This window comes from Theropithecus gelada, chromosome 3 (genome assembly GCF_003255815.1).
Source record: "Theropithecus gelada isolate Dixy chromosome 3, Tgel_1.0, whole genome shotgun sequence".
Taxonomy (NCBI): domain Eukaryota; kingdom Metazoa; phylum Chordata; class Mammalia; order Primates; family Cercopithecidae; genus Theropithecus; species Theropithecus gelada.
In genome coordinates, this window is record NC_037670.1 from 50,029,676 (window position 1) to 50,040,428 (window position 10,753).

The 10,753-nt window shown below is 50.0% G+C and overlaps 1 protein-coding gene across 4 annotated transcripts in view; it reads left to right on the forward strand.

The window, feature by feature from the left end:
* The window catches only part of SUN1 (Sad1 and UNC84 domain containing 1), a 57,808-nt gene that overhangs the window by 18,124 nt on the left and 28,931 nt on the right, over nt 1-10,753 (forward strand). For 3 of the 4 annotated variants that reach the window (XM_025378675.1, XM_025378677.1, XM_025378676.1), the window contains 4 exons: nt 4,546-4,734; nt 6,503-6,687; nt 7,807-7,833; nt 7,949-8,128. In XM_025378675.1, the coding sequence (XP_025234460.1) occupies nt 4,546-4,734; nt 6,503-6,687; nt 7,807-7,833; nt 7,949-8,128 (581 nt within the window). The remainder of the gene's footprint in view (nt 1-4,545; nt 4,735-6,502; nt 6,688-7,806; nt 7,834-7,948; nt 8,129-10,753) is intronic. The other variant, XM_025378678.1, reaches the window with a different exon arrangement.

Sequence of the window (10,753 nt, forward strand, 5' to 3'; positions counted from 1 at the left end):
CAAAAAAAAAAAAAAAAAAAAAAAAGATAATGATATATTTAAAATAACCCAAATACCACTGTCATCCCAGTCATTTAAAGGGGTTCTTAATGTATTTAGTCAGTGTTCCAATATCCCAGACCCTTGAATTTTCTCTTTCACAATTAACTTTTTTAAAATTAGCCTAAACAGGATCCTCATGTTACATTGGGTGATTTCCCTCTTAAGTCTCAATCTGTAATTCTTGTCAACTGGTAGTTAAGTCTGGAAGTGCGGTCATTTTTTAGTTTATTTCTTTATTGGCGTGACTCTGTGACAGATGGTGTTACGGGATGTAGCTCCCTGTCACCATCTTGAGTCTGTGCTGTCTGGTGTGTCTCCTCTGATAGCGCTGAGGCTGATTGATGATGGCAGCTGAACCCAGCCGCAGTAAAATCCAGCCATTGGCGATGGTGGCCTTGAACTTCAGGGTCAGCAGAGGATGCTTCCCAGAGCCCTCGGACCTGACGTGCTGCTGCCCACGCTCAGATCCAGGGGCGCTGGAGACATGAGGGTCCCACCATCCAGCCGCTCACGGGGGTATTGGTTGTGGAAGCCAGAAGAAGAGAGTTTCCAGAAGGGGGGACTTGGCAGCAGGGGCAGATGCTGCTGTAGGTCAGGAAGATGGGGTGACTCATCCATGGAGGTCGGGGGGCCTGGCGGAAGCTGCTTCAGAGCCTCCACCAGGCAAGGAACGAGCGGAGACTGGCCAGGGCTACAACCAGTCGGCTGCTGGGGGAGGTGGAGAGGCCTGGCTCTAAGTGGAAATTGTTTGTTTTTTACCATGGGGTGAGCCAAGCGTGTGTCTAGATGCTGGTGGTCAGGAGCCAGTAGAGAGAAGCTGAAGATGTAGGAGAACGAGGAAGGGTCTCCTACAGAGAGAGGAGGGCAGGAGAAACTCCATCCAGAGCATGCAGGCTTGGCTCGGGATTCCTCTTCCATCGCAGCAGGCAGGAAGGGTGCGTCAGGGTAGAACATGAGTGAACGTATGAGTACATTCATAGGAAGAGATTGATTATGTGGAATTGGCTCATGGAGGCTGGCAAGGCCCAAGATCTTCAGGTTGAGTTGGCAAGTGGAGACTCAGAGCAGCCGATGGTGTAAGTTCCAGGCCAAGTCCAGAGGCCCGAGACCCAGGAGAACCACAGTATAGTTTCAGTTTGAAGGTGGGCAGGTTCAAGACCCTGGAAGAGCTGATGTTCCGTTTTGAGTCTGAAGGCAGGAAGCAGCTGGTGTTCCAGCTCCAGGCTGTCCGGCAGGTGGAGCTCCTTCTTACTAAAGCCTTCCTGTTCTGTCCAGGCCTTCAGCTGATTGGAGGGCAGTCTGCTTTCCCAGTGTTTTGATTTTGATTGGAATGTTACTGTCCTCCAGAAACACCCTCACAGATACACTCAGAATAATGTTGGAGCAAATATCTGAGCGCCCAAGGCCCAGTTAAGTTGACACATACAGTTAACCCCTGCAGAGGGAAAGGATGGGCGGGGTCGAGGAGGAGGCAGTTTTCTGATGGCATCTGGCTTTTCTGGGAAGAAAAATGTAGGGCCTTCCCAACAGAGACCGAGAGGTGGAGGGAAGAGATGGTGACGTCAGACATGGGGCTATGGAGGGGGTCTGAGAAGGCCACTGAGGGCTGGGCACACATGGCCCCCAACACATGGATGGCCTGAGGACCTGGGGACCGCAGATCACGACGCACTCGCACCTGCAACATGGGGGAACTTGAGAGAAAGCATTCGGGCCCACCCAGTCCCGGCAGGGAGAGTGCCAGGCCACTGGGGCGGCAGGACAGCAGACTGAGGAACCCTTGTGAGCTGAGGCCCCGCTCATAGAGGCTCTGAAGAGCGGGGGCGGGCAGGGGTCCGCGGCCGGAAGAGCGGGGGCGGGCAGGGGTCCGCGGCCGGAAGTGCTGGGGCGGGCAGGGGTCCGCGGCCGGAAGAGCGAGGGCGGGCAGCGGTCCGCGATTTGAGTTGGTGTCAGGGCACAGCCATCACGCTCCGTGAGCAGCGGTCTGAAGCTCAGAAGTCTCAGACACCTGGACTGTGCACCTTTCGCTCTGGCACACCTGAGCTGAGTTAACCTTGTGTGCCTTTGTTGGGCAGGTGCTGTGGGTCCAGCACCTGCCCAACAAAGTACAAAGTACATCTAAATAACACATTTTTGAAAGAACAGTGCATAACTAATGAGAGAAAGACATTAAAACTTGATGTTCTTACAGGTGAGATCTCCAAGTTATCTTCAGGGTTTTCGTCAGTCCTGTCTCCTTGTTCTGTCACTTAATTCTCTCTAATCCTAGACTGGACACCTCCATTTGAAATTTTGTGTTCCCCCAAACATTGTAGAAAAGGTAATAAAGTGCTGTAATACTGTAGCCTACTGGGCTGCGTTGTGTCCTGGGATGGTGCTGGGCCAGCATCCGTGTCCTCCTGTCTCCCCTGGATGCTGGTGTCCTCCTGCAGGGCCCTGGGCACACCTGTCTGTAGGAACCATGATATGGATGGCGGCTGGGTTGACAGCCTAGGCTGGTGAGCAGAGGTGGCTTGTGACATTCCTGAACTGCACCTGAGCTGTGATGCTGATGGAATCGTGGGTGCTGGGACTGGAAGGGACACTGAGCTCACCTGATGCCGTGGATGAGGAAGGCTGGAAGGGACCCTGAGCTTATCTGATGCTGTGGTTGAATGGCTGAGACTCAGGAGCTTTCCTCACTTGGGTGCCTGCTTTCTGGTGGGACTTGAAATTTTAGTCTTTGAACTCAAAGCCGTGGAATTCCCGGTCCCTCCCGCCCTCCTTCCTTTCCCCTCGTCTCTTCCCTCCCTGACTTTTAAGCATGGCTTCCTTACCTTGATGAGGAGTCTGGTGCGGTACAGCTCAGGGTGAAGATGCTCTGACTGGCTGTGGTAGCCAGCGTGAAGATCCTCTCATGCTTTTACACGTCTGTGTGTGGATGGGTACGTGGTGGTATTTTGTCGTTTATTCTAACATAGATAGGATGGTGCTAGGGTTTTTTTGTCGACCAGTGTACCTGGAAGTCTTTCTGTGACCGTGTGCAGGTCTCCCTGTGTTCTCATGGCCCTGCAGCATTGTGTAGTTGGAATGTGCCCTGGTTTGCCTGCCCGTTCCCCTGTGGGTGGCGTCCCCGTGCCTGTTCCCCTGCGGGCAGCGTCCCCGTGCCCGTTCCCCTGTGGGTGGCATCCCCGTGCCCGTTCCCCTGCGGGCGGCGTCCCCGTGCCCGTTCCCCTGTGGGTGGCATCCCTGTGCCCGTTCCCCTGCGGGCAGCGTCCCCATGCCTGTTCCTCCGTGGGTGGCGTCCCCATGTCTTGCTGCTGTGACAGCACTGCCGTGAGGGTCCTTCCACACGGCTTCCTCACCAGCGCCCTTTCTACCCAAACCAGCAAGTGTTCCCAGTTTGTGTTGGAAAGCAGGGATCTCATCTCGACTTCAAACCCAGTAATTAGATCAAGAGGCTGAGTGTGGTGGTGGGAGGGTAGAAGTCAAAGAGGTTAACGGATGAATTGAAAGTTGTAATTGTCTTGGTCCATATCTACATGACAAGTTCTGATTTGAAATCAGATTTTTTTTTAAACTAGCATCACAATTGTGTAAAATATTCTGCTAGAAACAAACCCTGCTTGAGATGATACTGAAATTCTGTCTAGCTTCATACCCATCATCACTGTTCAGCATAGCTTAGTGCAGTCTCTCTCTCGTCCCCACCTCAGCCTCTGAATTAAAGAACCTCTTCTTAAATTGTGTGTGGCAACTCGAAGCAGTTCGTATTAACTTACTGTTGGTCATGAACGTATGACAAGGTCTTGCTCTGCTACCCAGGCTGGAGTGCAGTGGCACAGTCATAGCTCACTGCAGCCTCAAACTCCCAGGCTCATGCAATCCTCCTGCCTAGGCCTCCCAAAGTGCTGGGATTGCAGGCGTGAACCCCGTGCCTGGCTCATCTTTTTATTTAATTACATTAATTGAATAATTATATGGAAGGTATTGGAAGTGCCTTTCTTTTGGTCACAGGCTCAAAGCAGTTTTAAATTTGTCTCAAGCCTTTAGATAAATTCTAAATTTAGAAGGGGAGCATTGACGACTCGGTCACTTGGCCTCCTCTCCTGCGTGGATTCATTTTATATGCACTGGTGTATTGGATTAAATCTTATGTCTGCGTAGTGTTGACTGGGAAACACACACTGATGTGTTTATAGCGAGGACGTAGGTAGGGGCTCAGGGCTCTAGCATATGCCCTCAAGCAGTTCTTAGGGTGAGTTGTAGACGCTAGGTCCCAGCATCTGGGAATGTGCTGACCTACGTCTGATGTGAAGGGAGAGTGGCTGGGGCAGATGTCAGGAGCCGATGCTGGCTGACCTCTGCCACCATACGTTTGCATTAGAGTGAGGTTGTCACCCAGTAATAGTTGCTCTTGAAAATCCACAATACATTGCATTCTCAGTTTATGATTTGTTCATTTTGTTTCAGAATGGGGGCTATAAGCACTGCTTTATCTCTGATTAGTTTTTTTCCTTCTAGTTCCAGTTATTCTTCAGATGCCCTGGATTTTGAGACCGAGCACAAATTGGACCCCGTATTTGATTCTCCACGGATGTCCCGCCGTAGTTTGCGCCTGGCCACGACAGCATGTACCCTGGGGGATGGTGAGGCTGTGGGTGCCGACGGCGGTGCCGGCAGTGCTGTCTCCCTCAAGAACCGAGCGGCCAGGTGAGCATCGCCCTCTTGCTGTCTGTCTGATCTCTAACACCAGTTAAAACTGAGCTTCCATACTTTTTGGTCTGTAAAGCCACACCCTGTCTCTTGAGCGTAAGGATATGTATGTGCACGCGTGTACAGACACACAAACCCGCCATATAAAGTGGCAGTGTTGCTGTAAATAAAGACTGAAAGGAACTCTGGAATCTACGTGGGTTGTTTAGTATTGATGTTCTGCCGTTCGTGTTTCAGGTTCTCTTCGCTGGTGCACTCCACGTGCAGTGCCAGCCCTCAGGTCTGGAAGCTCGTGGTCCTGTGGTGGGAGTTGAGCCACAGCTGTCCTACCACATGTTTAGGGAGGAAGGAATCTTACAGATTACACATGGTGTTGTGGACGATCTCCATGTCCAGTTCATTCTTTTTTTTTTTTTTCCTTTTTCTTTTTTTTTTTTTGAGATGGAGTCTCTCTCTCGCCCAGGCTAGAGTGCAGTGGTGCAATCTTGGCTCACTGCAAGCTCTGCCTCCCGGGTTCACGCCATTCTCTTGCCTCAGCCTCCCGAGTAGCTGGGACTACAGGCACCCACCACCATGCCTGGCTAATTTTTTTTTTTTTTTTTTTTTTTTTATTTTTAGTGGAGACGGGGTTTTACTTTGTTAGCCGCCAGGATGGTCTCAATCTCCTGACCTTGTGATCCGCCCACCTTGGCCTCCCAAAGTGCTGGGATTACAGGCATGAGCCACCGTGCCCTGCCTTTTTTTTTTTCTTTTTTTTTGAGACCGAGTTTCGCTCTTGTTCCCCAGGCTGGAGTGCAATGGTGCTATCTCGGCTCACCACAACCTCCGCCTCCCCGGTTCAAGTGATTCTCCCACCTCAGCCTCCCGAGTAGCTAGGATTACAGGCGTCCGCCACCACGCCCAGCTAATTTTGTATTTTTAGTAGAGACAGGGTTTCTCCATGTTGGTCAGGCTGGTCTTAAACTCCGGACCTCAGGTGATCTGCCTGCTCTGGCCTCCCAAAGTGCTGGGATGACAGGTGTGAGCCACCACGCCCGGCCTGTGACCACCTATTCTTGCTGTACTTAATACAATTCCATCTTTACCAGCAACTTAGAAATCGCTTTTAGAAAAGGGGAGGATTACATTTATAAATCACAGTTTTTTTATTTTCCGGCCTTTTTTATTTTTAGTTTATTTTAGCTTTTAACCACTTTGGGGTCATGGTGCCCAAAATAACCTGGAAACTATTTTGTGTTTACAATTTTAGAGGGAGTTCTTGGATCCCAGCTTAAAAATTCCTTTTTTATATTAACAATTGATTCATTACAGCGGAAAAGTCGTAAGAAAAGGGCTTGCCTTAAAATGCTGTGTTTATCTCCAGATGAAGAGTTTGTGTTGGTCAAATGTAATCATTTTGTATTTTCTTTTTTTTTTTTTTTTTTTTTTTGAGACGGAGTCTTGCTCTGTCGCCCAGGCTGGAGTGCAGTGGCCGGATCTCAGCTCACTGCAAGCTCCGCCTCCCGGGTTCACGCCATTCTCCTGCCTCAGCCTCCCGAGTAGCTGGGACTACAGGCGTCCGCCACATCGCCCTAGTTTTTTGTTATTTTTTAGTAGAGACGGGGTTTCACCATGTTAGCCAGGATGGTCTCGATCTCCTGACCTCGTGATCCACCCGTCTCGGCCTCCCAAAGTGCTGGGATTACAGGCTTGAGCCACCGTGCCCGGCCATCATTTTGTATTTTCTAGAAAAGATCTATAAACTTGCTGTCTTTTTTCTTCTTAGAACAACGAAACAGCGCAGAAGCACAAACAAATCAGCTTTTAGTATCAACCACGTGTCAAGGCAGGTCACGTCCTTTGGTGTCAGCCACAGCGGCACTGACAGCCTGCAGGATGCTGTGACTCGACAGCCTCCTGTACTGGATGAGTCTTGGATTCGTGAACAGACCACAGTGGACCACTTCTGGGGTGAGTCCCTGGGAGATGCAGATCGCCCCACCTACGGTTGGGATGTCTCTCAGATTATGCTGGGGAGAGGGAGGCTATGGCCAGGTTGTTGGTTTGCAGGGATTATGCTGGGGAGAGGGCGGCTGTGGCCACATTGTCAGTTTGCACGGATTATGCTGGGGAGAGGGAGGCTGCGGCCAGGTTGTCGGTTTGCTGCATGACTGGTTGGGAGGAGCATCAGTTAGGTTTCAGGCTTGTCCTCAAATTTGATCAGGACGCTCCTTGGAAGCTGCTTCCATGTGCACCTTGTCAGGTTGTCATTGGGTTATGCTAACGTATAGTGACTAGTTGTAATGGGGAGATTAAGCAGCAGGTAGTAATCTTAAAACTCTGTTTTTATAAATGCATTACTTTTGTAGAATGTTTGAACAAAGTCCAAAAACGTACCAGTGTGTTTCCAAGAAAGCTCTAAGCAATGAAGCAGCCAGGGTTAGAGAGTTGTTAGAGAATGCTGCAGGGTGAGGCACTGGCACTCAGACTTGGCTGACGTGGGGTCTGGGCAGTGGGAGCCACAGCCTGGCTGGGGAGAGCATGGGGTCCCAAGGCTGTGCAAGGAGAGGGAAGCGTGGTAAGGGATGCCCAGCCGCTCATCTTCGTTCAGTTTATGTTCTGGTTGGCCCGTTTGAGACAATTAGAAGATCCAGATTAGTTCCAGAGATCGTGTGTGCTAATTTTGAGAAGACTTGATATTCGTGTCTGTTCTGTTTTGCTCAACTAGTGAGAGTGGTTACCAGGCAATGGAGAGGCATCTGCTGCTGAGGCTTGTGCCTCACTGAGCGGGCTGTGAGAAGATGGGCATTCCCCTCCTTCCCTCATGTTCTGCTTCCCTCCTTAGGCCAGGTGCTGTGTGTGCTGCCGTCTCTCTGTATTTTCTCCAAAGACAAGTTTTCACCTTCAGTCAGAAGATGGTATCTGCATCTATCTGGAGGCATTTTAGGAAATGAACTGTGACCAGTGCCATAATGCTGATTTATTAACCATTGTAACCTTTACATTTTTAAAATGGGTTTTGTTCTTATTTGATAAGTTGAGCTCAAAAGCAAAAATGTGTGTGTTTTTTTTGTTTTTTTGTTTTTTTAGGTCTTGACGATGATGGTGATCTTAAAGGTAATTATTTTCGTCCTTTTACTTTCATACACTTTTCAAAATAGAAGTTTTAGTTAAGTATCTGCAGACTGTGATAAACAGGTTCCATCTACCATCTACTGTTTGAAAACTTTAGGTGGAAATAAAGCTGCCATTCAGGGAAATGGGGACTTGGGAGCCGCCGCTGCCACCGCGCACAACGGCTTCTCCTGCAGCAACTGCAGCATGCTCTCCGAGCGCAAGGACGTGCTCACGGCGCACCCCGCGGCCCCCGGGCCCGTGTCGAGAGTTTATTCTAGGGACAGGAATCAAAAACGTAAGTCTTAGTCCTTTAAAACTCAAAAAAAGATGTGTTGTACAAATTTAGTATTTCCTTTCTATAAGCCTCAGTGTCTGCAGTATTTGTCTTAGAGACTTAAAATTATCCTTTGAAAGTGTAAGAAGTACACCCCAAATCAGCGTCATCCTGCCTGTCCTCTTTCAGCTTACATTTTATGTGGTTAGTAATTGTGTACCTAAAAGTATTTGAAATTCTATAAATTTGGACTTGACGTGAGCAAAAGAAAGTTTCTATGTAAATGAAACTATTAAAACTACAGTCACTTTCAGATGCACACCCTGATATTTATAAAGCAGCATGGATGTTCACGCGTGCTGAAGGAATGGCTTTGGGACGTTGCTCTGGTCGGTTCTGTGAAGTGTTTATGCCAGTGTTCCTGTCAGGAAACCATTGCCCATGGTTGGTGCCCCGTGCTTATGGTGATGGAGGGGCCTTCGGAGAACATCTGGGTCTGGGAAGGACACGTGGCTCTGGTTTGTTCTGTGACAGCAGCAGTCATTGCAGGGAACCCCCTGACATGGACAACCTCTGTCCATGGGCTTCCCTCAGTGGCGACTGGGAAAGAGTGTGGGCGTCCCTGCAGGGGCCCCCTCCCAGGTCTGCAGGAGAGACAGAGCCACAGGCCCCTTTCCGGCTTCCAGGCAGGACTGCGATGCCCTGAGGGGCTGGGAGTCTGTGCCCTTCATTATTACCTGGCCTGGGATCTCTCTCACCTGTGGCAGGAAGAGGCTGGGCCCTCGGCCGGGCCGGGTGCTGCCTCATTCTCAAGCCCTTGGCACCTTGTCCTTTGAAGCCCTCATTCTGCTGTGCTTGGAGGTGCTGGAAGCCTCAGGAGTGCAGGGCCGGGTCTGTCTTATCCACTCCAAGCCCAGCTATGCCCAGGACGTGGGACGTTCGTCCAGTATTATTCAAATGACCGGACATAATGAAGGATGGCAACAGGATGAAGGCTTCCGCTCTAAGAGTTCTAGCATCTTGTTTTTACCAACTTGTCTTCGTGGCCCTCACTTGTGGTTGTGTCTGCTGTGGTGTTATGGACACTGCTAGTGTTAATGCCGCACAGTAAGAAAGTGTGAAAGGGGCCGAGAAAGGTGGCGGGAGCAGGGCGGCACATGGGTTTCCCTCACGGCACTGTGCACGGTGCCCGCTTGGGTTCCTCCATGTGGACCAGCACCACTGAGCACCCACTCTGCGCCAGGCACTGTTCGTGGTGGTCACGGCAGCCCCCTTTTTACCGACAAGCAAACTGGGGCTCAGCCAGCTCAGGAGGCTCGCAGGCAGGTGGGGGAGCCTGGAGCTGAGCCCAGGTGTCTGACCCAGGTGTTCCCCCTTAACTGCCTGCCTCCATGAGCACTTGGCACCCCACGGCCTGTGCGGTGCTGCACGTGAGCCCTCGCATAGCTTACGCAACACGCACAAGGATTCCCTGTATTCAGGGTTTATTGAGGCTGTGTTTTGAAGCATGCCATTGATAGGCTGAACATAACATTTTTCTTAGAATAAAAGCACATTCCATACACTCTACTATGGCAGAATAAGGAGGTTCACAGATAATTGAGAGAAGCTACCAAACTCTGCTGTTTTCCGAAGGCCTCCCTAGGCGTGTTGTAGTAAATGTGTGTTTATGACTGACAGAATTTTGGGGATCAGGGCCCAAGCTTAGCTGTGCAGTTGAGTGTGTCTTTAGATGGAAAAGGCGTTGGTGTGGTGTGGATTGTGGCTTCCCGAAACTCATGGTACCTGCCCGCAGACGTCGGTCTCATGGCGCTTCCCCACAGATGTTGGTCTTGGGTGTTTTGGGGGAGAAAACAAGCCCCATCCTTCCCGCAGGGGTTCTGGGCTTCACACCTGCTTCGCCCTCTCAGATGAAGGCCAGGACTTGTGCGGCCCACATTAGTGTTCACCCTGTATTACAGTAAAATATGTTTATCAAAGAACATTGGAAAATCAGGCACAAAGAAGAAAATAAAAATCACCTACAAGCTGCCACACCAGAAAAAAAGCACACTTCCAGAAATTTCCTCTCTACGTACTTACAGTCAGATTGTGTGAATTGGTTGCATAATCATATTTACTTAAAATAAATATGGCTTTCCTCAAGTATAAATTTTCTCTCCACATTTTCTTTATTTTTGTTTTCATGTATGTATTGTAATTCTCTTTCTAAAGTCTTCAGTAGTACAGATAAAGTAAGTCCTTTCCCCCCACCCAATCTATCTCCTCCTGGGGGAACCACGGCTAATGATAATAGTTGAATGGGAATTCTTACGCTTTTTAAAATGCGGTAAAATGGCCGGGCGCGGTGGCTCAAGCCTGTAATCCCAGCACTTTGGGAGGCCGAGGCGGGTGGATCACAAGGTCAGGAGATCGAGACTATCCTGGCTAACATGGTGAAACCCCGTCTCTACTAAAAATACAAAAAACTAGCCGGGCGCGGTAGCGGGCGCCTGTAGTCCCAGCTACTTGGGAGGCTGAGGCGGGAGAATGGCGTGAACCCGGGGGGCGGAGCTTGCAGTGAGCCGAGATCGCGCCACTGCACTCCAGCCTGGGAGACACAGTGAGACTCCGTCTCAAAAAAAAAAAAAAAAAAAAAAAAAAAAA